Genomic DNA, 27,523 nt, shown 5'->3' on the forward strand with positions numbered 1-27,523 from the left:
CTGCCAGTTGCCTTTTCTCTGTGTACCGTCCCCATTTTCATTTTCCCATGTCAAGTGCCCAAGAGCTTCTCACACGATGCACCACAACATTCCATCAAATTTCTTTCTTTCTTCTGTCTAAAACTTGCTCCTTCAGGAAGAACAATGGGGAAAAGCCTTCTATATGTAAATGACATTTCAATAAACTGTCCTCAGAGTCTTCATAGATAAAGTTTATTTCATCCAACACATTCCCTACTCACCATTCAAGTCCTTTAGGAAACAACCCCCCCCCCCCTATTTGCCATTTCACCCTTACCTTCTGTCAGATAAATCATAAATATTATTACACTAGTGTTTCTCAGCTTCAAGATCCAAACAGTAACATGATCCCTCTCAAACAAAGAGGAACAAAACCACAGGAATCAAGGGGTGATCTCATATTGCACTAAGAGTGAGCAATTAGCAGAGAGAAACAGAAGGATAAACATGATCATATTTTCCCTAGGTAAACAAAGTGTACTTGTAAAATAGATTTATTGCTAAATTTAGTTCAAAGTAGCAATAAAAACTGTACTTGCCATTTGGTCTTTCATTCATTAAGCACATTGATCTTTGCAAACACGATTCTGACTGAGCTGTGTTAAGTGGCTCTTGGACTCTTATTCTGTTGCTATTCTAGTGAAAGACGTGGTCTTGCAGAAGCTGATGAAAGAAAGAAAAGCATCAGTGCTTCTGCACTCAGATATCAGCTTCTCAACCTAATCTCTAGGCCAATTCTCCATGTATTTACTTAAAGATTACAAGCATCATCAAATCCTGTTCAAGATCTTGTCTGAAGTAGATTGTGTCATCACAAATGGAAGAAGGATCAAGAATGCAGATTTCCCAGTTAAGGAACTTCACTTACAAAGCACTCTTCAAAAGTATTCTGAAGAGTACCAATGAAAAGACTGCACCACTTCCAACCACTCAAGTATTTAATTCAAATAATGCATCATTTACTTGTTCCAAGAAAGCAGTCAGCGTGCCCAAAGATGCAGAAACAATTGCTTCATGTTTTTCTTGGGCCTTTCACTGCAAACATCTGTGGTTGTGGTTTACCAATTAAACTGGGTCTATCTAGGTATTGAAAAATAAGCAAAATTATTGTAATTTAAAACAGATCACAAAATGAAGCATTATTCCAAAACCAGGTGCATGTACTCATTTCAAGACTGTCAGCAATGCTGCTTACAATAAACCACAGAATTCAATGCAGAACAGGCAATCTCTTTTCAAGACACTTAGCATATTTAGTTCAAAAGGTTTCAAGACACTTAGCATATTTAGTTCAATAAAATATATACTTTTAAATAATCTTTTGTTGTTAGGCAGAAGTACTTTCAAAATAAGGTGAATCCAGAAGACGAGACCCAGAAAAGCAGATCCACCAGAAAAGCAGATCCATCAATGCACAAACCAGCTTATTTTAAGATCAACTCTCCTGAACTCAGAAACTTGTTGAGGACTTCCTGCAGGTTCATAGCAAACAAACAGCTCCAGTAGGCTGATAAGGCAACTTGGTTAGCACAGTACCAGTTGACTTGTCTAAAAGGCAAGTTACACTTTCTTTTACATCAGTGGGAGTTTTCCTCCAACAAAGGCTTTGTCTTTGTACCAGAATATGTAGAAAAACTATTTAGCTTGTATTTTTGGCAACACTCCTCTGCAAAAAAATCACTCAGCACACATTGATTGCACTTAAAAAAAAATAAGACAAAGGTCTGCAAATCCCTGGAAAGGTTCTGCTCTGAATTTCTAAACCTGCTTGCTTTGGGTACAATGAACAAATTGTCTTACCACAGTCTGCACTCTACATACAGCTGACAAGAAGATGGAAGTTTCAGTGGAAGATGGCAATTCCATCATTGTAGCTCAAATACAAATATCAGAAGTCCAATAGGCAATTTCCAATTTCAAGCCATATCTGTTTAAAATTTCTTTTTGGCAATTTGTTTAAGTAGTGTTGTCACAACACTGCAAAGAGCGGTGGAAAAAGTCATTCAGTGTTCTGCAAGGGTAAAAGGGCAAAAAACAAGATATGAAAGAGAAACTGCTAAACACAAAGACATAAATGCAACTCAGTGCAAGGTAGCAATGAGGCAGCAATGTGCTCTTGTGGCCAAGGCCAATGGCATCCTGGGGTGTACCAGAAAGTGTATGGTCAGTAGGTTTAGACATTCTCTTCACCCTCCACTCCGTCCTGTGAAGCCACATTTGGAATACTGTGTCCACTTCTGGGCTGCTCAGTTCAAGGACCTCAGGGACCTGCTTGAAAGAGTCCAGTGCAGAACCACAAAGATGCTGCAGGGAGTGGAACACCTCCCTCATGAGGAAGGGCTGAAGGAGCTTGGGCTCTTCAAGTCCTTCTTATAATGTCTATAAAGATGTGAAGGGCAGTGTCAGGAGGACAGGGCCAGGCTCTTCTCAGCGATGCCCAAGGATAGGACAAAGGGCAAGGAGAGCTAGTTGGAGCATAGCAGGTTCCACTAAACACAGGGAAAAACTTTTTCACTGTGAGGGTGAAAAAATGCTGGAAAAGGCTGCCCAGAGAGGAGACATTCCAAACACGCCTGGTTGCATTCCTGTGTGGCCTGCTCTAGGTGATCCTGCTGTGGCAGGGCGGTTGAACTGGATCATCTTTTGAGGTCCCTTCCAATCCCCAGCATTCTGTGACTGTAGGGAATATTGCTGCATTGAATACATAGCGATCTACACACACTCATTCCTCATTACTTAACAATCCTAACAAAGCCATGTCAGAAGAAAGACTTGCCACAATGTTGCTCTCTTAGAGGTCAAAAAATACATTGTGAGTGATGATTTATTGTATTTTGTTTTCCACACCGTTTGCCTTGCTGGGAATGACTACGTATTAAGCACATTTATTTTTTTCACCATTTCACTAACCACAGGCTGAGCAATGGTGATGGGCAAGAAGTATTCTGTCAGCATTCAACCAAGTGTCCCTGTTGAGATACAGCTGTCCAGCTACAGTTGAGCTCATTTCTCTGCCTTTCTGTGAGCGTTAATTATCTTCCGTCGCACCTCCTGGTTCCTCAGCCTGTTTGCTTCATACTGGAAGACAAGGGAATTAATGGATCAGCTGTTAGCATTACACAGACAAGGAAAATCTCTAAGTGTAGAAAGCATTTATTACTCAGGAACAGAAACAGTATCTTTGATGGATGCATCAGAAATGCAGCTCTAGTTACTGTCTATATATTGGTTCGTTTTGACTTTGAAATTAACATTTATTTGATTAAAATATATGTTTCTGAGTTTGAGGTTATTAAGCTAAGGACTATTAGAACATTATAACAAGATTCAGTTATCTTATGGAGGAACTTAACCATCTTATAACCATCCTATGTACAACAACTACAGATGAACTAGGAATAAAAGCAGCATTTGTGCTATTCTAGAGCACAGGGCAGGCTTCTTTCCTTTTAGAAGATATTGATTAATATAAGTGTGTCTGCCTTCTGAAACATGAATCTGTCATCACAGACTTGGTCTATTTTAGATCCTGATCATTAATTGTGAGCACAGATAAAGAGGTATACCAAGATGAAAGCAATGAAGGCAAATTTGGGTTGGATAGGGGTAAGGAATCTCAGGGTAGGGGGCAAGGGGTGTTATGGTTTAAAAAACCCAAGCAGAGATGAGACTCCTTTGTAAAACAGAATTAAGAAAGCCTTCACAGCTTAGACACATGCAGAAGATGACCATGCTTTCAGCTATGGCCCTGCACCAGCTGAAGTCCAAAGACTGAAGAGCCAAACTCTTTTTCCTTTTTGACTCCAGTGGAAGAAACACCAAACACATGGCTAAAGGAAATGAAAAATTAAATATCAATGCACGACCTTACATTTCAGGAGAAGCAAATATGCTTGACCTTCAGTTAGAGCAGGTACTTGTTCAATTTTTTAATACCTGGTATCAAGAATAAAACCCAAGTAATCCACAAATACTCAATTCTCTATATAATGTAATAATCTCTTGAGGAGATTGATTTTGGAAAGGATTTTCAGGTTTTCATTCATTAGACTGATTGGTTTATAACTGAAATAATGGCCCAAAACATTACTTAACATTTACAGAATGCTTAACTTTTTCCCATGGTAATAGTTAATTTTTCATTAGCCCATCCATATTTTCAGGTAGAATGAGAACAGTGATCTTTAAAAGCTACATCTGTACCTATTCTATGCTTGTAAGCAGCCTTTCAGGGGCTTCCTAGATATGGCATTTCAATGTAGACGTGTTTTAAGAAGGCAAATACAGTGTTGTAGTTTCACCCCATCAGGAACTCCTTTTAATGTAAGTGCTTTGATGGTACAAAGGAAAAAACAAGATTATGTGGAAAGAAACTTCATTATTTTCCATATCTGTGCTACAGTTTTTACAGGGAAAAAGAAGAGTATTTGATATGAGCAGATAAAATTAGTATCTCACAGATTGACAGATAATTAAAGGAGGGTCCAAGCTGCTCTAGTTATCTTGCACTTAAGTTTCCTCTATGAGGCATAACTGTGAAACTTACAACAAAATTAGTTAGTAGAATTTCAAGTTAAAAGGTGTGTGAAAAGCATAGCAACCACAAATAGACCAACTGATACTGAAAATGTGCCCATTTGGTAATTCATCTGCTTAAAATCTTGGAGTCTTCCATTCCTTCCTATCTGCAGATGCAGCATGGCAATGAGTAGGTTCTAAGCAGCAGTATTTCACTTTGCAACTCATCAAATAATTTCAGTAATAAATGTTACTTATGCAGAAGTGACTGCTATGCTTTATATTGTTCTGTGTGAATACCACTAATAAGAAATAGAATAAATCAGAGCCACTCTCTGCAGTATTTGTTTGGTTGCCTGTTTATATATATCCAAAACTAGACCATGCCTCAATTCAAGAGAGATGTTGAGGTGCTGGAATGTGTCCAGAGAGGGGCAACAAAGCTGGTGAAAGGCCTGGAACACAAACCCTATGAGGAGAGGCTGAGGGAGCTGGGGTTGTTTAGCCTAGAGAAGAGGAGGCTCAGGGGTGACCTCATTGCTGTCTACAACTACCTGAAGGGAGGTTGTAGCCAGGTGGGGGTGGCCTCTTCTCCCAGGCAACCAGCAATAGAACAAGGGGACACAGTACCAAGTAGTGCAGGGGAAGTCTGGGCTGGATGTTAGGAGGAAGTTCTTCACAGAGAGAGTGATTGGTACTGGAATGGGCTGCCCAGGGAGGTGGTGGAGTCACCGTCCCTGGAGGTGTTCAAGGAAAGACTGGATGTGGCACTCGGTGCCATGGTCTAGTTGACTGGACAGGGCTGGGTGCTAGGTTGGACTGGATGATCTTGGAGGTCTCTTCCAACCTGGTCGATTCTATGATAGCATTTGTTAAAGCCAGGTTTTACCTGACAAACTGATCAGAAGAAGTTTAAATTTGATCTCAAATGCCCACTCCAGAATGTGTTTATATCTCAAGGTCTATTTATTGATTTGTGCTACTCTGTAAAAAGCAACTCTGTTTCTAACAGCTGAACTTTTGATTTTATTAACCATCTCATTAATGTGTTTCTTACCTCTTTCTTTAAGCACTTCCGCATCTCACGGTCGATATCATTGCAATGGCCAAAAAATTTCAGAATGTTGTGCTGGTATGTTAGGGAAACAAACAAAAAATTACAATTCAAAGGTTTCTTCCTTCTAACAAGTCATTTGTATTTTGAAACATATCCTACTCTTCTTTTCCTTCTCTTGAGTTTGTGGAAAATGATGCTTCGTATCTTTTTGACTCAATAGATAAATTTTACAGCCACTCCTGAATGCCATCTGAACCACCCTCATCTTGCTGAAAGTTGAAGGTTCTCACCATGTTGTATAACCTGAGCAAATTAGGATACTTAAGCTAAAGCTATGAAGTCTAAATGTCAAACATATACTTTATTGATTTAGGAATCAGTCTTAACAGTTTTCACTCATACTAACTTCAGTGACTTACTAAAAAGAAATATTCTGAACCCCAGCTTGTGATCTAGGAAGATGCAGGGGGATCTACAGGCATCCTGGAGGCAGTGTCCTCTGTTCTTTAGTTTCCATTATTTCTGTTATTTCTTCATGGCACAGAAAGTCAAAGGACTTCAACTCCACCATCCTAACCACAAGAATGTGTTGTTGGTCCAGAAGATGCAAGCAGTAGGTTTATATATCAGAACCAATATAAAAAATGAGGGATTAAGTTTCTCCAGATCTTGAGGTGAATAAATAAAATTAATTTATCATCTTTAGGACCCAGCTCAAGTGCAGGCCTTCTCCATACCTTGCATGTTACTTAGTTTCTGACAAACTGCAGGCATTGTCTTCCTGAAGACATTCCCTAGCTACCCTGATGCTATTCACTGTAAAACTCCATCCTCTTAGCCAGGATTTGCTGAAGCAATTGCATATTGTCAGCCATGAAATCACCCTCAGAATGCTTTCTTCTAAAAGGACTACTGTGCTAGCTACTAACTGGAATATTTTAATGAGAAGAATTAGATTATAGGCTGTGAAAAGGAAACAATGGTGATGTCTACTTCACTCATAGGCATGCTGAGATGTATAAAAACAAGAACACAAAACATAGATAAGACACAGTGTGTGTGGGTCTCTGCTGGAGCCTGTGCTTTCTCCCTGGGCTGTTTTCAGTGTAACTAATCCTTTTGCTTTCTAACCTCCCTTGCTGACCCTCCAAGCTCACCTTGCACAAAAGGCAAAGTCTGGGATAAGGCAGAGGGGTGGAGAGAAGGTGGAAGGGGGGTTGGGAGCCCCTCCTGGGGACTCTGATTTCTGGGAGGGATGCTGTGTTTCTGAATTACCTTTAACTTGTATATTTCAGTATATAGCTGTATATATTGTAAATATCTGCTTGTATATTGTGCTAAGATGTAAATATAAAGCTTCATTCCATAACTTTCAACTCAGCTGAGTCTAGTCTGGGTGATTTCATGGGGGAGGGGGGGCAGGTAACACCCAAACTTTCACAACTACTTCTTCAGTGATGCTTACGACCATGCCACAGCATCTCATAGCAGAATCTGGTAGCAGAACATCCAAGTAGTTCAGAAGACCTAAAGGAGTGGAGGTTTTAGTAGATATTGACAGCTATAAAACAAATAGAGACAATTCCAATCTTTTTGAGAACCAATTAATTTTAAAGAAAGAAGACCATGAAGAATAAACCAGATGAGAATGTATTTCATAGGAAACATATGCACATTTCTGCAGCTGGTGAGCAGATAGGTGGATCCATACAAGTAACACAGGAGCACTATTAATAATTCATTTGACAAGATTTCAGCCAATAGAAGATGATTGAAAATAGGAGTGAGCCAATAAAGATTATGACAAACACTTAACCATAGCAGTGCTATAATTAGCTTGTTTATACCTCTCTGCTTTGCAAAGGGCATCAGATGACACTGGAGCAGTTGCATGTGATAATGGTCACTTTACTGCAAGCTAATCTTGCTTTTACAATGTTTTCATTTTAACTAATACAGATTTAATTTTGTATTCTATTGCCATACCTGCAGGGTAAATTTCAAGGTGAGTGCTCCCATTTCAAGCTAACTTCACTGTTACTAGTGCGTGCAGGGAGCTGAATCTGCATTTATTTAGCCAGATTCTTAAGATGTCACATTGTGGCTCAGGTTATGAGGGAAAAATAGAATCAGTTTATCAAAAAATACTTATTACACCTCGTACAGTGATAAGATTGCAAGACAATATGTGTTTCTTTCAGCTACTACCTAGAAAAATAAGTCTCTTTCAAGCAGGCACTTGGCAGCAGAATGGAGTTGTTTTAAAAAAGACCACAAGCAAACAAACAACCCTCCACATACACAAAACAGCAAATCAAAATAATGACATAAAAATCAGAATCTCATTAACCTCACTAGATGAGAAACTTGATATGGACAGGTTCTAGATTAAGAATAAAGTAAATCAATCTGACTTTTGTGAGAAATCACATGCAGGACACTCAATTAAAGATTAATGCTTTTCATCCCTCAGGAATATTAATTTAAATTGTAGATGAAGGTTCTGAGGACATTTTGGCATTACAACAAACCAGCAGGTAGTCACTGATAACTGATTAAGATCACTGACTTCACAGATTTCAGTGACTGCGATTTTAAAAGAATATTTCAGTACATCGCCTTTGAATTTTAAACTAAAAGGTTTTGCTTCCTTTCCATTGAATGTGAGAGAGGTCATCTTCATCCTTTCTATTCTGAGACCACTAGCACAAATACCCTCTCAGCTGAGGACACGAGTGACAAAAGGAATTCTTCTTTGTGTGAAGATCAACTTCAAACAAATCCAGAATATAATCCTGTGCATGACTGCATTATTGCTGCTCCTAGACCTTTCGAAAGTCAAATTGGCAGTAGATGCCTTTGAGTCTCTTGCTGACAGGGAATTCAAGTACTTTTTAGTCCCAGTTCCCTCTTAAACCCAAGGCAGTCTAATAAGCTGCATTATACAACAATTCTATCATACTTGTATATTAACATTTATTTCTATTAAAAATAAGGCAAAGCAAGAAAAGCAGTCAATCATTACTTGCAAGCAGTAAATTACTATTTCAGTATTCTATAGCCAAAACACAGAAAGACCAACTATGCAAGCAGCAAAAAAGCAAAATAAATCTGAGCTTATTTTCTTTCTTGTTTTCACAATTATGAAAAAACACATTTTCAATACTACATTGCTTGTAGAAGTTTTATTCTTGTCTAAACTGACAGTCAATTTATTTGACAATCTTTTTTATAGTATTGTATATTAACTACTATGGGCTCTCAATTCTAGCTGTGTAATTTTACCTACATGACAATATTGAAGTGGTTTCAAAAATAGGATTTCTTTTTAAATCAACAAAAGTTTCTACAATCTCTCAAGTTACCTAGAGTATTTTTAGGCAAATTACAATTCTAAGACTCAGGAAAAAAGAATAAATCTTAGAATAATATCACTTTTAGTTTTATAGCCTGGGAATGTTCTGTAGAACTTTGTATCTTAGATTTGAAAACTTTGGACAGTGCACAGGAAGAGACAGGCATTGACATAGGAAGTACCACCTAGGACATGGCATCAACAGATCCTAGTGTGCTTACATGTGCCAACAAAACACAAACCAGTGTACTCACTGCATGTGAATTTTAGCATTGAAACCCTACTTCATTGTTGTAGTTTAGAATTAATAAGAAAGCATGGTACTGCAAAAGGTATTGCACATGTCAGTTTAGCAAAAGTTTTGTTCTCTCTCAGGTAAAATGTCTTCTCTCACATTTTGTGTATTATCAGTGTTGGTTTTCTTTCTGTACTGATTCTTCCAAACTAAAAATCAGAATCCTGCTCAAAGCAGTGAAGTTAGCAAATGTATTGTCTTAGAATTTATGAACAGAAAAGTATCAACATCACATCTGAACGTGGAGATGAAGATATTGTAGAGAGTGTGTTATGGTGTAAACCACTTTTCATATTCAACATTTAAATATATTTTTGTCCTTGTGGAAATTATGAAATTGAACTTTTTAATGCACTAATACAGAACTACATCTGTACAGAATGTCTCTTGCAAGTGTATGAGACAACAGGGAAAGTAATCAACAATACTGCAGCAATGGTGCAGACAGCTCACATCTAGAGGTGTACTAGAGCACATTTTTAAAGTATACTTTTAAATGAACGGGATGAAAATTTGATCTTTGCAAAGCAGCAAAGAGCCTGGAGAAACCTGAAGACAAATTGGCACTTTACATTCTTAGTTAGGTGCCTACTGAAAGATAGAAGTCAACCAGTAATCATCACTTAGTTCTCCAAGCTCTGAATGTAAGACATGCAGCACTTCTGCATTCTGGCAACACATCTGCTTATAAACAGACTGAAGCATCTGCCCAGTGGACAGCTGGAACATGGAGATATTATGAGCATACAAAAAGAGGGCATTTGAAGTTGCTTTTATTACTGTTTTTGAGCAGCACACACTACTAAAAAATGCAGAAGTTGTTACAATTCTTAAAATCAGTCCAATCTGTCAAACCAAATCAAACTGTAGCACAGGAAATTTTAAGGGATGTTTTACTTCCTAATGAAATCACTGGCAAAGTTTTACACACAGTTGTCAGATGCCTCTTCAGAGAAAACCTCCTAGCTACATTTCAGGGGTGTTGTACCTAAAGGAGGCTTTTCTCTCTATGATCATATAACGTTCTCATTAATTTATCTGACACTCATTTCCTCAACCCACATACATTTTTCTCTGCTCAAAACTTCTTACCTCCTGGTGACACTTCTTGAGCAGACTAATAATTAGGTTACATTCTTCAGTGTGGAGATGAGGAGACAGGTCCGGATGCATCTTTAGTTAGGGATAATTTTAGTAGTGCCAGGACAAGAATCTGAGAAAACTTCTACCTGCCAACATTAAAAGAGTAACCAGAAAGACTGAGTTAATGACTTAAAGATATTATCACACTGTATGATTTTAACTAATTTATTTTGATAAAAAGGCAGCTTAATATCTGTACTACACAAAGTAATTAAGAACACTTCTGTTCTTCTACACAGCCCAGATGTTAACCAGAAGTTAAGTTCTTTACTACCATGGACATCAGCATGCATTTGAGATTTTAATTTTCAGGGACTCCCTAGAAACATTAATGTTTCCTGAACTGCAGGTTACCTTCTCATTCTCCTCTTTAGTTTTCTTCTTTCCACCTTTAGAAGTGCCAAGTATATGTAAGCTGTCTTTCTACCCTCTACAGAGATGGATCAGAACACAGTGGTATTTCATTAAAGCACTCTGAAAACTGGCATCTTTTTTTGTTATCTACATGCTTTTTAAAAAACACTTGATCCAACGTCTATATAATGGTTCAAGAACCAATACTTAATCACTTAATTTAACTACCAAATTGGAATGTCCCTTCTTGCAACTTCACATTACTGGTTCTTGCCCTTTCACTGTGCTCTTCTGAAAAGCACCTGGCTCTCTTACAGGAATGCCCCACTCTTTCAGGTAGTGGAAGACAGCATTTCAGTTTCCCTCACATCTTCTTTTGAACACTAAAGCAGCCTGATTCCCTTAACCTTGCTGCATACACCAGCTGTGCCATCCGCCTGACTCTTTTCGTTTCCCCTTTGCTAGACTCACTTTTTTATCATCAGTGTTAGACTGTGGGACCCAAAGATGAGGACAGTATTCCAGAGGTGGCTTCAAAACTGACAAGGAGAGGCGAATATTACCAACTTCCCTTGACCTGGTGGTTCCACCTCAGCCCAGCATGCTGTTAGCTGGTGTTGCCGCAAGGGTGCACTGCCAGATCACGTTTTAACTTCAACCAGGATCCATCCCCTCACTCTCCCCCGGTTATCTGCAGGGTTCTGTGGGGCCAATTCCATTCTAGAAGTTATTTTTTATATTACCTCCCATTTTATCTATAGATACGTATTCCTAGAAGTAATTTTCCAGATCTTTCGTTGAAAAGGAAAAAGCATTGTAAGATACTCACTGAAGATGACAGCTTTGATGTGGAAGATGACTTCATCAGTGAGGGCAAGAAGAAAAGTCCACCTCATAACAAGACAACTGGGTGCCCCTTGACAAAATTCTACTACTTGTATGAGCCATAATACCAATGAATTAAAGAGATGGGGTTTATTTACTTTGTCATTCCCCTTCCTCCCAACGAGATCACCTTTCTAGCTGCAGTACATCAGGGAAATACCACTACAAGTCATATCAAGTTGCTACCACTGGTTTAACACTCCAACTAAATAGAGATGCTAAAGACTAGTAGCCAGTGGTCAGATTTTACAATTGCAAAATCACAATCTTCATTATAGTGCTGGCAGCTACTCAAGTAGTACATTCAGCTCCAAAGAGGTATGTACACTAATTCACCCAATACATCCTGTTGTGTTCAGCTTAACAATTCCCACAAACTACATTTTAAGAATCCAAACACATTTTAAAGCCTCTTGACACCCATCAGAATACATTCCACAGTGCTGCAGACACATACTATCATTTAAAAAGATCTTCCTCCATGCTATCTGGAAGCCTCACGTTACACTACACAGGCTCTTTGCATAGAATGTGCAAACTATACAAGTTGCTTAAGCATTCTATTGAAAAATCTAACAAATGAATCTTTAGAAATATGACAGCAGGAGCATGACTGTAACAGCAAAGTGATTAAGAACCCTGCTGTGTTACTGCCACCAGCTTTTGATTGCATGCCACACAAAGTCAAAATGTTTTCAATTTATCACTAGATCTTTTTTGATAGCAGAAGAGTTAGCATTCCCTCGAGAGGGTGACCTGCTCAGTGACTGCATGTTACTCGAGCATGTGTGAACCCAGGTGATTATTAAACCTCTTCAGCATTCAGCCTCTGACTGCTGTTCCAGAAAGTGGGAGAGCCAGAGCTGGCTGTCTCTGAAGCAGGAAGCAAGACCCCAGTGACATAAGTGGCATGTACAGCACAGGCCAGAAAGTCAAAAGCAGCATTTCAAGGAAAGATTCACTATTGCTAAATTAAGATTAGTAATGACTGCCACTGCTTACAAAATTATTCTCAGATGAAGTAGATGAAACCTCTCAGTGTCACAAATAGCTGACAGGCCACTTCACCAATTAGAAGCCTTCTAATGACTCAAATGAATTTTCCCATGGCACTTCCTGCAGGACAGATGCTACACATAAGAGGTGCTAACTCACACCAGTTCATAGATCAGTACTCCTGAAATTCACCTTTGTCAGTTACCAGGTACAGTACTTAGCTCATGTAGGCTATGATGGATTAAAGTAACAAAATATCTTCCAGTGTCACGGAAGGCTTTACTGGAGCCTTTAAGTACTTCTGAAGTTCATCACTGAAAGGTGTTATCAGTGCTCAATATCATATTCATGTTTAGGAGTGTCAGATCAGAATGTGACCTATAAACGACGAGGGAAGGCTAAAATCTTTTTGCTGGAGGGCAGTGGCTCTAACATGAAAAAGTGTCAAGACTAACAAAAATATCTATGAATAAAAAGGACAGGATGAGCTTCTTGTTCCCTTGGTTTCTTTTCAATAATGTTCCAATTTAAAATGATAGGAAGTTGCCATCTTACCAGAATTTAAGTCTGCATGGACAGAATTTTAGGTAGGTGGTAGCTCATAAGGAAACTAAGTATGAATAAATACAGGGGAGGAAGGAAGGATATTGCAGAACAAAAATGCAATAAGCAATAGAAAGTGGTCTGAGAAGACTACTAAAAGAAAGGCTGGATAAAAACTGTCAAGGTAAATATGCAATTGGTGTAGAAATGCTAGCTGTAAAGAGGAACAACAATATTAAGAAAACATAAGAAATGCATTAGGAGAACAGACTGCAAAATGCCAAGCAAATGTAAATATCTGAAGGATTGAAGGATTTAGATGAACTCTTCACATAAAGGAATGGACATATTTCAGTGTGTTTCACAAAAATGGTCAGCAGAAGACCACATTTCTTTTTTTAAATAATCAAAATCCTAGTTACAAATTCTCTGACAACTACACTGAATTTTCAGTGCTGACATTTTGTATTCAGACAAATACTTGTAAGACAGTTCCTTGCATAAGCAAGTTTGGACATTAAGCATTTAAAATTGATAAATATTTCCTAACAAAAATCAACATATAAGTTATCAAGTGATACTCACCCATAACCTAAAAGCTGATCTATACACATGTTGAATACATTAAATATTTAATATTAATGTGCAGAAGGAACCTACTTATATTACAGAATTCACAATAAACCTGCAGATGGTCTCTGCGAGTAGGCAAAGACCAAAAAGCTGTCACAAAACAGCAGGCAAGAAGACTGTTATTTTGTTCACACTCCTGTCAGATAGAGACCAAAATGCAGGATGAACCAATTGTTTGTCTGCACAAGCTACCTTTTCCTCCTGACCACCTTATGAGAAATAGCAGCCGAAGGACCTAACTGTGTGGAGGAAGAAAGGGTTTGATACATTCCCACTTCTTTCCCAAATGAAGCATACCATCAGCATATCAGGAAACCAGAGTAGCTTCTTCCTTCTTTTCTCAGCATCTCTCATAAATACAAACTATCCAGTTCCCTGATGCAGAAGAAAAACTAAATCAGGTTGCTTGATTAGCTTAATGCTCAATATTCCTGTTTGGAAATGTTTAAGTCTGCATCATTCTTTTCCTAAGAATTTTCCCACATTTTATTAAAACCTGTTAGAAGACTCCTTTTTAAAACCACTTCTGCTCATTTCGCATTTTAAAAGTTCCTAAAATCATCAGTGAAAAGAACCTCAAGCCACGAATTCAGACATCTTTCAGAAAAATTGCTTGAAGCAAAATGCAAATCCGTATTTACCAACCCTGAAGATAAAAAATCTTCAACCAGGCATCTGCACCGCAAAATAATGGAGCTCCTTACTATAAACACAGAGCTTGCTTCCTGCAATACTAGAGAACACACATTTGCTGCAAACATTCAAGTAACACCCACACAGCTGCAGTGGGGCCATGTGAATGGGAACAGGTACCAAGAGGAATAAAGAGCAAACAGACCTGAACTTTTATAAAGCTACTGAATCCACTCATCATGTGTAACACTGACTGCAGCACTTTTTTTCACTGCCTAACTTGAGTAAGCCTGGATGGTTGGGGTTTTAAGTTCTCAGTTATTATCATATTCTTTGGCTTTGGAGGAAAATATTTACAATCCAGCCAGCAATTTGTTCATTCAAATTGTGGGTGCCTTCAACTATACATTTTGCCATAAAAAAGGATTCAGCTCCACACCTAACTGGCTGATGTTACCTGAAAATGCCATTCACATCACTTCAGCAGAACTTCTTCACTCCTATTTTCATACACAGTTTACAAATATTTTGATGGCAACAGCTTAAATTACTCTGATCGTTCAGTGGAATGAGAAACCAGAGTTGATGAACACCATTGCAAAAATCTAGGGAACTGTGAACTAAGCACTGTTTCTAGCATTCAACAACACAGTCAGATCAAAGTTTCATTCCATGCTGCCATCCTTAAGCTTGTGATGAGGCACACTGTGAATGACCCTCAACTTACCAATTCTCCAATTAATTTAGCAAGACACTTTCACTTGAACCGGGTTTAGCTAAATCTTAAAAAGTAGTCACAATCTCTTGAATTTCATTCTTCAAAACCTACTTTTCCACTCCATTACAATGGGAGGGAACTAATTCAGTTATGCATCTATGAAGACTTGTAAATAGCAAAGAAACACAAAGGTAGGAGTGATGTAATAGCTACTTTTAAAACACTGTCTCACATAGATTGCACTTACTTTCCCTGGACCTAAATAATTAAAAAAGCTTTGATAAATAAGCTTTGTACTGATATTAACTGTCTTTTCACATCACTTTCTGCCAACAACATCCTTCACATCAGCCAAATGAGCACTTATCTGCTGCTTTCAGTAGAAAGCATAAAATAAAACTACATGAGACCTGATTTCTTATTTAGTAAACAAGTTAAGGAGATGCTAGGTCATAATGAATAAGCAAGCTGAACACCAATCTGAATATCAAGTAATGTCCAGAGTTTATTTCTGGCTAAACAAGCCTCAACCAACCAACCAACCAACCTGTCAAGGAGAGGAAAATAAGGAATTTTCAGCTCCTGGCAATGAAGGCTGTATTCTCATAACAAACATCTGCAGAGCCACCAGTTAGCAGAAGATCTTTATTATAACATGCAGTAAGTCACACTGCACAGTATAGCACTGTATCACAGAACATCACTGAAGCAGTCTCTGTTCCTGCCATGTCTATGAAGATGATACAGCCAAGAACAAGACCCAGTCAAGAGAACAGCAAAGCATGCTTAAGAGGAGCTGCTGTTGCCAAATTCCTGTTTTGCAAGCTGCTCTTGGACTTAAGCCGTATCCGCCAGACCAGGCTTCATTTCACGACTACTGCATCCATTTCCCGACGGAGCAGCTAAGAACACTACATTTAGCGCTGTCAGCAGAATTTTCTTGCTTACTGTAGAACTGCCCTTCCCTCTCGGAGAGAAAGAGATCGAGAGGATCGTGCTCCCCTGAAGATTTCATTCCTTGACGCAGCAAGATCTCCCCAAGAAAGGTACACAGCACCTGGCAGAAAGCAAGTGCTGTTCCGCCAGGTGAAAAGGACTGCTGCGCCGTTACCGGCGAGCACGGCAGAAGAGGGCCACGGCACTAACCCACACTGGTTTAACTTTCTCTGTGCTCCCAAGAGTCCTTAAAGCAACGATGGGATACAGACGCAAGAAAGGCAAGCTTACGGCGGGCGCAACGGAGTCCCACGTTCCCATTGAGAACGCCCCTTTTGGAAGCCCTTCTTGAACGCTGAAAGAGGCGAGGTGAGCTAAGGGTCCCAGAAGCCGGCCCCGAGCTCAGACAGGGCTCACCACAGCTCCCCGAGCCAGGCTGCGGGGAGGAAAGGCGGCGACAGGGCGGACGGGGGACTTGCCCACACGCCCTTATTTCCCTTTAGGGGTAGAAAGGAATAACGCCGCCTGCTGCGGTCTGACTAAAGCTCCCCTTCTCAGCCATCCTCGCACTTACTCCAGTCCCCAGAGGACGAGCCCAGCCTGAGAGGGCCAGCACCGTACGTACGAGACACGCAGTGCCCAGAGGCGGCGGGGGTGACCCGGGCAGGCGCCACCGGAAGCCGCCAGCAGGGTCCTCACGGCGCGGACGGGTGCGAGGCGGAAGCGCTTTGCGATTGGGCCCCGTGGGCAGCTGCCGAGTCTGATTGGGCGCTTCGAAAGGCGGGCGGCGGTTGGCGGGCTGCGAGGCGGAAGCGCTTTGCGATTGGCCCCTTGGGCAGCTGCCGAGTCTGATTGGGCGCCTCGAAAGGCGGTTGGCGGGCGGGAGGAGGAGGATGTGAGGGTGCCGGAGTGCGGCCTGCTGCTTGCTCTGCTGTTCGGCGGGCGGCGTGGGGGCTCCGGGCCCTAGGCACCGCTTGCGTGTATGGAGCCTTTTATGTCTGTTTCTGCTGTCTGAAGCCCTCTGGACACCCATCGGGCCGGACACGGAGTGACGGCCCTGGGCGAGGACCAACGTACCCATCTTACGCCAGGAGCTCACACCAGGACTCCGCCTGCCAGGTGATGAGAGCTTGCAGAGAAATCGTCTCTTTTAAGTCGTTGTCGTTGGTGTCCGGCAGTGTCGTGCTTAAGGCTAATGCCAACTCGTGTCCAGAAACAGCTTCGTACACCTTGCTATGGGAGCAAATCTCCTGAGCCTGCTTGTCCTTTAGTCTCAACTTAAACGTTTCTGTTTTTCAGGTGGCTTCGTTATGGATGAAACTGTTGCTGAGTACATCCGAAGAACTGTACTGAAAATCCCCCGAGGTGAAATCAAGTCAATGCTACAGAAATGGGGCTTCCTCTCTGAGGCACAGCTGCAAACCATAAACTTCCACCAAGTGAAGGACAACGTTTCTCAAGAAGTTGTTCACCTCTGTGAGGTAATCCTTGCGCTTGAGAACTGCCAGCGACATACAGAATGCATTTTAAAGAACCACTAGAAAAAACTGAAGAGATTAATTGTCATTTGATGCTGGTTTAGGGCCAAAGAAAGTTTCTAGTCCAGAAAATGTAGGGTTGAGTTGATGATACCATCAATTTCTGATGATGAGACTGCATGATAGACCCTTACTAAGCATGGAAGTACAGGTGTTGAGCTCCAAACCTGTAAAAGATGATGTACTTCTAAATTGTAAAGGTGTTGATTGAGATGCCTACTCGTTGCATGGTGCTAATTAAATTTATTTAGTGTGGGTGATGATATTAGCAGCTTTCAGATTTTTTGTGAAGATTGCCTTTGCCAAAACCCTTTCAGTTCTGTATAATGTAAGCAAAAAAAAGTTTTCTCATCCCCCTGCTAATGTATTTTGGTTTGGGCATGCTAGGAGGGTATGTGTACATACATACATATGTGTATAGTATCATAATCAGGATAGATGCCATTATTAGTGACATCTCTTAAATTCTCTGATTGTTTATGTAATGCCTTGAAATTTCATACCCAAAGATTAATTATGTAGGGAGTTGATCAAACTGCAGGCAAGAAACTTATATTTTTCTAATAAGATAGCAGGTGTCATGTTTTTAAGTCTCTTACTGAAGCATTCTTAGCTGTAACAAGTAGTGTCATAAAAGCTTTGTTTAAAACAATTTCATGCTGTAAAGGTTAAATAGGAAACAATGTCACAAATACCCTTTAATATTGCATTCTATCTGCTTGTGCATCTATTGCTGCTTCTATAAGGACAATGTTCTTCCTGCTGCCTCTGCAGATGAACACTTAAACCTTGCTGAGGTGGCTTTTGTTATTGATTTCTCAAAACTGTACAGTGTGGACATTTGGACCAGGTGTGGTGTCTGAGAAGAGCATATCTGCTGCAGAATTCAGTGCAGTGTCCTTTAAAACAGCAATGCTGAAACTTTTCACTTACGAAACACTATGATAGAGCATTCTGGGCTTGCAGTTCACCAGGTACTGTTACTCTTTTCAGGAAAACTCTGCAGACATAAAGCAAGCAGCTGTCCTAGACATCATTTGTAAGTAAAAAAAAAACCCCAATCCAACAAATGTTGACATGTTTGCATTTTTTTTCTGAGTAACTTGCTTCATTGCATAGCAGTTGTCTTACTGAGCTACAGATGCATTTGGCATAAGCAGATTATGTTGTAGATGATTGATCTTACTAGAACCAACCTTTCTAATAAACATAAATCAAAAACTTAAAATTAGCTAAAGCATGTTTGCTCCTTTTGAGATCTCAACAGATGGGAACTGTGATAGGTCACACCCAGCAGGCAGTTATAAAGCAGGGAGTTGTTTGTCTTCAATGTACACTGAATATTAAAAATTAGTAGTGCCCTGCTCCAGCAGGGAAAGACATGGATGAAACTACCAGTGAATACTTCAGGTGGAGTTCTGACTCTAATTCACAACTTGATTTCATAATAGTTTAAGTCTCAAGGGTTTAACAGTCCACACTTTTTAGTTTTGATTGGTTTACATTGCTGTCTACAACTACCTGAAGGGGACATTGTAGCCAGGTGGGGTTGGTCTCTTCTCCCAGACAACCAGCAATAGAACAAGGGGACACAGTCTCAAGTTGTGCTGGGGGAAGTATAGGCTGGGTGTTAGGAGGAAGTTCCTGCCAGAGAGAGTGATTGGCATTGGAATGGGCTGCCCAGGAAGGTGGTGGAGGCACCGTCCCTGGAGGTGTTCAAGAAAAGACTGGATGAGGCACTTATTGCCATGGTCTAGATGACTGGCTAGGGCTGAGTGCTAGGTTGGACTGGATGATCTTGGAGGTCTCTTCCAACCTGGTTGATTCTACTCTATTCAAACATAAAATCTTTCTTAAAACTCAGTTTCAAAGATACCTTTTAATAGTTGCCTAGAAGAATTACACTAGATCTTTCTGCCTCTTCCAATAAAACCCCCTGGTTTTCTTTTGTGTTTGCTGTGAGTGCTAGCTTAAGGATGCTGAATAAATTATACTGTATTACCAGGTGTATTTTTCTTTTTAATAACCTGGTCATAAAAGTATTGTAAAACTATTTGTTCTGCTAATAATATGTGATTTTATACAACATGTCCTATTTTCCTTAGACAACCACATCTACTCGAACAAAAGAATGTGGAGTGTTTACCAGATGCAGAAAACAGGTAAAATGTCTTTGTCATAGTTTCATCATTTTCATCAATTTATTGCCTCATGTCATACGTTTTAAGCACAAATGTAGTCTAGTATGAGCTTTTTCAGTAGGAAGATCTGTAGCACTTAAGTCTACTCTGGATTTTTCAGTGTTGTTATTTGTGATGTTTTTTAAATACTTTCTATTTCTCAAGCAATTAGTAGAAATTAGTAACTACCAATTGAATATTAACCTTTTCTCTCTAAAGCACTGACGAAGCTCAAATTCAATATATAGCTCTTTGTATGCAACTTGAGCTTGCTTTTAAACATTTCTTTTCTTGTGCAACAGGGGAAGAACCAGAAATTTTTGATTTGCACAGTTTCAAAAAGAAATTTAAAAGACGACTTCTGTCAGCCTTGGAGAACGTAAGAACAAATCCATTCTACTTATGTTATGCTGCTCTGGTGTCAGTAGATTGTTTGCATAAATTCAGTGAGATTTTTTTTCTTGAAGTCTGCATCAAAAATTAAATGGAATTATTCACTTGAGATTGGTAGGAACTGCATGTAAAGTATGAAATGTACTGCATGTGTGTCCTAGCAACTTTACATTTATGCTGCAGTGAAATAAAATGTAAGGTTGCCTTAAAATATGGCAGGCTTCAAGAAAGACAGCTTATTTATGTTTTTTGCCACATCTTTGCCCTGTTTGGGTGTAGATGTTGCTTAGTTAAGTTGATGTTACTTTGCCCTGTTACCGAGTAACAGTACACAAACAAAAATGGAATCAATCAGTATATAGGGAATTCAAAGTAGCCAGTAAACAGGACAAGGAAGTTACTGACTTAGACTAGTAGCAGAATTATATCAATTTCTTCTTAATTCTGGTTTGAAAATATTTTTATGATGGCTGTGAGAACATTGTCCCTGGTATTTCATTACATGTGACTGAAAGACCACAGTCATTAGCAAAAAGCAGTTTCTAGACTACATGGCAAGAAAGAAAAATGCAAAGCAAATACTATCATCTCACTTACTAAGCAACTTGCAGAAGCCTTTTCTTGCTTTAGCTCCCCAGCTTCATTTAAGCAAGGTAACAGAAAACGCCTCTGGCCAGTCAGTGGTGTCACTTCTTGACACACAGAGGATCCCTTCTGAAAACAGCAGAGGGCAACAAACACAAATCAGACTAATAGGTCATAGCAGATCATAGAACTCTTATAATAAAGTTTTGTAATTTTTTTTCTCTGAGAAGTGATGTTGGTCCAGCAATTTAAACAGTTTATGACCAGCTGGACTAAAAGCTTGGCTCTGTATGCCTCAGTCAAAAGGACAGGTTAAGGTTTTTTTTTTATAGGAAGTCTTCCCACTTTCCTCACAGCCAGACAGTCAAGGTAAAAAGAAGTAACCAAGGGGCAAATTTACAAGAACAGGAAAGGTAATCCTCTTCCAACTTCTGTACTCTTGAATGGGGATAAATATTATATTTAAGTATAAAATAGCAAGTTGACCAAAGGTTTAGTTTATCAAATACTGGATGATAAGGGAATACTGCCACTAGCCTTCCATTTAAACAGAGGCCTTTTTGCACTGTCTTTTAGGTTGTTAGGGTTTTTTGTTGTGGGTTTGGTGTGTTTGGCTTTATACTGGTGTGTTTTCTTTTAATGGTGGTTGTTTGGGATTTTTGGGGTTGGTATGTTGTTTGTTTGTTCTTTTAATGAGAATACAGACTTCTGTAATGGGAAGAATGAAAATAAAAATAGCTAAAGTAAATGTATGTCACCAGGAAAAATAAGTTTGAAAGGGGTTGTTTGTTGTGTGTTGCTGTTGGAGTTTTTTTGCCTGGTTTGTGAGGTTATAATTTTTCCTTGGAAATCTGATTCAAATGCAATCTCAACCATGCTAGGGGGATTTGTTTCTTCTTCAAGCAGTGAAGTGCTAAATTATGTTTGGGTCTTTTGATCACAGTGTTAAGAGACAACAAACTTTCTGCATAGCTGCTGGTAAATCAAACCTTTTCTTCTTCTGTTTAGGTCACCATCAATTTCAGAGAATATGAGGATAATGCAATCTGGATTAGGGTTGCCTGGGGAACACCATATACAAAACCAAACCAGTACAAGCCCAGCTATGTTGTATACCATTCCCAGACTCCCTATGTCTTCATTTCTACTTCAATGTTTAAGAGCAACTTGCCTCTGCTGTGTCAGGTACAGAGTTAAACTGCCTAGAACCTGATTTTGAAGCAGTTAGGTTCAGCTATAATTGTGTTGGCTCTTAAGAGGACGGATGAAGATTTGTCATTTAATTTACTAATTTACACAGTCACTTTTTCCTGTAGCTTATAAAAATGGGGCAAAGCCCAGTTTTTGTGACCTTTGGATTTCTGTGTCATGGTTAAATTCACTTTATTGAGATTTTTACTGGCCTTGAATTGTTCTAATTTCCTCACCAAGTGTTAGAGCAATATTCAGTTAAATGGTCTCAAAGAAGTTGAAGTTTACATCAACACAATTAACTTCAAGAACTAAATATAAGAGCTCATCAGGGAATGCTAATAATTACTTTCAAAAGACATTTCCTATTGACTTGTGACCAGTGTTGGTAGTCTTTTATTTTTTCCTTTATTTGGCAGATTTCTGTACTAATAGTTTGATTATTTTATTCATGTGTTTATTTTTCAGCTGATAAGGCTTATAGGGCTTAGCTGGTTAATCCTATGACTGCTTATAAATATTAACCTTAATAACAGCCTATTCAGCACTTTTTTTCAGACATGGGAATGCTGTTAGTTACAGGCCAGTTGTTTACCTTGAAGCAAGCATGGCAAAGTCTGGAAATACCATACATTTTCCATAATATAAACGCAGTGATAACTAAGAACAATGTTTTAAAATATTTCAATTTTTATTTAAAGGCCCTGGTTGTTGCTTCCAGCTACCGTGACATCCGGGAAATGGAGCTTCGAAGTCATTCTTTAAACTCCCTTAAAGATATTGTGTTTAAGAGATATAGTCAGGTGAGCCACTTCACAAGTACATCCTAAGATAAGTCTTGCTTTTTGTTTCAGGCCTAGTTCTCACCCCCTAGCAGGGGGGCAAATTCACCTCTTCCAAGAGACCATCAAGTTAAAATAATATTGAGCTACTGTGGTGGACAGCCTTTGATTAAGGTAACCTTATGATGGGGGTGTAATCACTTGGTATCTCATCCACCTTGCTGTTCGTGACCCTTACATTCAGTCTTAAAATTATATGAACAGCTCAGGTCTAGGACCTTCATAGAGCAATGTGTTAAGGCTATCAGAATGGTCACTTACTCTGCTGGTCCATGAAAAACTTATAACAGGGGAAATGGACACAAACATCACAGGATGAGCATTCTTTTCTCAGAATAATGCTAGGCTTTCTGACTTCAAGTCATTGTCAAATCTTGCAACACTATTCACTTTGGGAAATAAAAGGAAGTTGGAAAAGTTATCACAGTATCACCAAGGTTGGAAGAGACCTCATAGATCATCAAGTCCAACCCTTTACCACAGAGCTCAAGGCTAGACCATGGCACCAAGTGCCACGTCCAATCCTGCCTTGAACAGCTCCAGGAACGGCGACTCCACCACCTCCCCGGGCAGCCCATTCCAGTGTCCAATGACTCTCTCATTGAAGAACTTTCTCCTCACCTCGAGCCTAAATTTCCCCTGGCGTAGCTTGAGGCTGTGTCCTCTCGTTCTGGTGCTGGCCACCTGAGAGAAGAGAGCAACCTCCTCCTGGTCACAACCACCCTTCAGGTAGTTGCAGACAGCTATAAGGTCACCCCTGAGCCTCCTCTTCTCCAGGCTAAACAATCCCAGCTCACTCAGCCTCTCCTCATAGGGCTGTGCTCAAGGCCTCTCACCAGCCTTGTCACCCTTCTCTGGACACGCTCAAGCATCTCAATGTCCCTCCTAAACTGGGGGGCCCAGAACTGAACACAGTACTCAAGGTGTGGTCTAACCAGTGCAGAGTACAGGGGCAGAATGACCTCCCTGCTCCTGCTGACCACACCATTCCTGATGCAGGCCAGGATGCCACTGGCTGTCTTGGCTACCTGGGCACACTGCTGGCTCATGTTCAGTTAGAGGGTGGAGGTCCCAACCCCTACCGTTCTGTGGCTCTTTTTCAAGTAGAGCCTCTAAAGTGCAAATGAACTGATTTATTTTTTTTCTTTCTCTATTTAGCACTTCCAAACTCATTGCCCAAGACCTATACAAGACAGAAGTGGGGTACTAGAAAGTGGTATGTATATTTTCAATGAGGCAGACGTTCAAATGTCATTACTACTGGCTTCTCAAATGAGATTAATATTAGACAATGTACACCCACATCATGTTGACCCGTTCTTGTGAGGTGTCATAATAGTGGCTGCCTCTAGGAGAGGTAAATTTCCCTGAGGCTGTCATTGCATATAGTTAGGAAACTGAAAATACAGATTAGCCAGTATCCTCTTTCATATTAGCTTGGGTAAGAAATGACAATATAAGTGATGGAGATAACCATCTTATGAAAAAAGGTTGTGATGAATACTTTAAAATTATTTTCAGATTTTCACTGAAGAAATCACTTGGTCAGAAAAACAGTATTGTATAAGCTCACAGTTGTCTTTCTTTTTTTCTCTTTTTTTCCTGCAGCAGATTTAAGGATAATTCAGGAAAACAAAAGTGAGAAAGAAAGAATACAGAGAGTGACTCGGGAGATTTTTGGTGATGGTCCCCAACCACAACTTGAATTCGCACAATATAAGGTAGTAAATGCAACCAATTTACCATTTTCTTTATTGTTATTGTGATATGGAAGTAGCTACATAAAATTGCAAATTTTCAACTTCAGTATTTCTTCAATCTAGTGAGAATATTTTAAATCATCTTTAAGCAACCGATTTGCACTGATTAGGTCAGACTACTAGATCACGTCTCAGTCTTTCAACCTTGTGAACCAAGCGTTTGGGCTTGGTTTTGTAATGAAGGCTTACACAGAGCAGTGTGCTGCAGCATGAGAAATTAGGGTTATTTGAAGTACAATGGGTTTCGTGCTACAGAGTGTAATCTTTTGGGTGATGTGCAAATTTTGTCTGATTAACAGATACAACTTAGTTTGTTGTGATGTTACTGAACAAGCTGCCTCTTTCAGCAGAAAACTTTACCACATGGTGGCGCTCTGATTTTGCTCAAGTACTCCAGGTGTATCACGTTAACTTTACACATAAGACACAGTCTTATTGCATGCTCCATTCTTTTATCTAATGTTTAAATAACTTTACATATATTCATTGCTTACACTCTCTGGTTAATTTTGTATTAACAGCTTGAGACAATGTTCAAAAGCGATCCTACAATGGAAGTGTTGGATAAAAAAGAACCATTCAGATGTCTGGTCAAGTTTTCAAGTCCGCATCTTTTAGAATCACTGAGATCCTTGGCACTAGCAGGTAAGTATTCCAGCTCTATAAAGCAGAGGGAAAAATCCACAGTGAAGTAGTTTTGTCATCCTGCATGTGTTCATATTTTGCATAACCTTCAGAGCTGGGTTAGAAATACAGAGCAATTTAGTAGAATAGAAATGTTGCCACTATAAAAAATTGTCTAAATGCATACCAGTTTGTTCTTGAGAATTGCTGGTTGTAGAAAAGATATTCAGGCTGTGTTTTCAGTGTTCTAACAGTTGTGAAAGGTAAATATTGGTTGAGTTAAGCTGTAATTATCTGTCTCTCTCTCTCCAGGTATGGCTGATGCACCACTTTCACCGCTGCTTACATGTATAACAGAAAAAGCTAGGAATAATTTCAAAATTAAAGAGAAAAAAAGTTCCTTCCCAGAAGGCTTTGTAAGCCCTTAATTTAAAACTGATTCACAGAAATATACCACTCATTTATTAATGGCACTAATATAAGCCATTGGAGACTCTAAACCAGTATTTTTTAAAAGTAACTTATTCTTTGGTAATACTTTGAAAGTGTTTTCCAAATAGTGGCTGTTCTGATTATTTTCTCCATATGGCTTTAACAGAAGGGTTAGCCCTTCCCTTAAATAATAAAATCCTATTATTTGTGAGCTTAAGCAAAGGTTGTGGTTATTTTGCATTTAAATATGATGACTGCTTTTAACTGCATTCTTAACAATACTTGTGAAGCTAAAGCTTAATAAAGCAACACTAAGACAGCTGTAGCTGTGCAGTTCCTACCATAACTGTAGATGGCCAAGATATTGGAGGTGGCTGTCTTATTTGGCTCCAGTTCAGCAGCACAACAGATTAGGTGTCCTGCTTTGAACATGTGAATAGTCCTGTTCAAGTAAGTGGGGCTATAGGTTTGCAGGTCAGGCATGTTTTTTGCTTAGTAAATGAAGGCCATTACAGGGCATGAGGAAGAAGGGACTCTTGGAATATAGATGTCAATAAGAGATTTCCTTTCAACTTCAATGGTTATTAGTTCAGATCCAGAGGTTTTATTCACTGACATCAACAGCCAATAAGAAGTGAAAACCTATCTATTGGTATTAATGGTCTGTAAAATTCTGTCTTGGAGTAAATACAATGAAGATTTGATCCTTTTGCAATCCTTGCTACCACTGTTTTTGTACTTGGTGCCATAAAGATTGGAGAATCAAGATAGCAACAGCAGCTTTACACTGGAGTTCTTTAGAATTGGTAAACTGTAGTTGTTGATGATAATTTTCTGTAATTTGCTGCATCATGTTGAAGTTGAAATTCAATCTGAAGATTGAGTCCTAGTGTGCAGGTGCTTTATTAATTCTATGACCTGAAATCTTTGTGCATGTGCTTCAAATTCCATGTGCTACATGCAATTTCTGATTCACTTTGGCTCTGCACATTGATATATCTAGTCTTCGTAACCATGCAGTGTTGATGTTTTGAGAGGTATGGCAATGGTTTTGTTTTACAAACTGTAAATAAATGTGTAAATTACATCTTCTCATAGAAGTTTGTTTGCCCTGACTTAGAAGTGTTACTTAACATACTAGTACTTGGGTTGCTCAGTTTTTCAGCATCTTTGTGTAACTTGCATGTAAAAAGAAGCTTGTTTAGGACTATCTGCTAGTGCTATCTTTTAAAACCTTCAGTTTTAGTTTGCCAAAATATTATGATTCTGAAACAATTCTGGGTTGTGTGATGCACAAAATCTGTGGTAAAGATTTGGCTCTAAGCACTCCTACCCTCAGAGCCTCCTAAGGGTCACAACCATTAATATTACAGTATGCACTTTATTCTGTGCAACTTTTCCTGATGCTCTTTCCCATATTATTTAAATGCCAGAGATAGTGGTTTACCACAACGGTAGAGTATTTGTGAGCTCTAAGACATTGAGTACCTGGCCCTCTGCCTGCTTCTTCTTTCTGGGAAAGGCACTCTGTCTGCTGTGAACAACACAAACGTTGGTCTCGTATTCAAATACACGTACACCACTTAACTTTCTCTAACCAGGGCCCTTTCAGGAACTGCACAGCCCTTCCTGCTACGCAGGCACCTACTTCACAACTAGCACTAGAACTCTGCACATGAAAGGGCAGCAGCTGTACAATGAACACGAGGTCTCAGTGCACCGTGGGAGCACGTCTGTCACTTAACTCTTTTCCCCCTTATACTATCATACCTTTTTAGCCCTGGTCAAGCTATAGGCCACCGCCCAGAGATCCCTTTTGTTCTTTAAAGTGGCCGCTGCCTCCTGTGCAGAGATGCTCTCATATTTTCCCCCTGAATGCGGAACGAGCCGC

At 39.5% G+C, this 27,523-nt stretch overlaps 2 protein-coding genes across 7 annotated transcripts; one reads left to right on the forward strand and one right to left on the reverse strand.

Moving 5' to 3' along the window:
• Positions 1–1,306: 1,306 nt before the first annotated feature.
• Positions 1,307–16,798, reverse strand: CMC2 (C-X9-C motif containing 2). 5 transcript variants are annotated; one of them, XM_064159978.1, is made up of 4 exons: positions 16,379–16,798; positions 10,339–10,475; positions 5,597–5,668; positions 1,307–3,099 (listed from the first exon to the last, which is right to left on the reverse strand). In XM_064159978.1, exons 2-4 carry the CDS (start codon positions 10,417–10,419, stop codon positions 3,025–3,027), a joined length of 228 nt encoding a protein of 75 aa, XP_064016048.1. In that variant the 5' UTR covers positions 10,420–10,475; positions 16,379–16,798; the 3' UTR covers positions 1,307–3,024. The 5 variants fall into 5 exon arrangements, with proteins under 5 accessions (XP_064016048.1, XP_064016050.1, XP_064016047.1 ...); XM_064159980.1 differs by having other exon boundaries at positions 16,713–16,780; XM_064159977.1 differs by having other exon boundaries at positions 16,662–16,748.
• Positions 16,799–17,117: 319 nt separating this feature from the next.
• CENPN (centromere protein N) lies at positions 17,118–26,732 on the forward strand. Of its 2 annotated transcripts, none has more exons than XM_064159975.1 (11): positions 17,118–17,206; positions 17,387–17,568; positions 18,619–18,664; positions 19,731–19,787; positions 20,108–20,184; positions 21,792–21,968; positions 22,676–22,777; positions 23,975–24,032; positions 24,425–24,537; positions 25,098–25,221; positions 25,513–26,732. In XM_064159975.1, exons 2-11 carry the CDS (start codon positions 17,398–17,400, stop codon positions 25,626–25,628), a joined length of 1,041 nt encoding a protein of 346 aa, XP_064016045.1. In that variant the 5' UTR covers positions 17,118–17,206; positions 17,387–17,397; the 3' UTR covers positions 25,629–26,732. The 2 variants fall into 2 exon arrangements, with proteins under 2 accessions (XP_064016045.1, XP_064016046.1); XM_064159976.1 differs by having other exon boundaries at positions 24,428–24,537.
• Positions 26,733–27,523: the final 791 nt, after the last annotated feature.

Source organism: Pogoniulus pusillus, chromosome 20 (genome assembly GCF_015220805.1).
Source record: "Pogoniulus pusillus isolate bPogPus1 chromosome 20, bPogPus1.pri, whole genome shotgun sequence".
Taxonomy (NCBI): Eukaryota; Metazoa; Chordata; class Aves; order Piciformes; family Lybiidae; genus Pogoniulus; species Pogoniulus pusillus.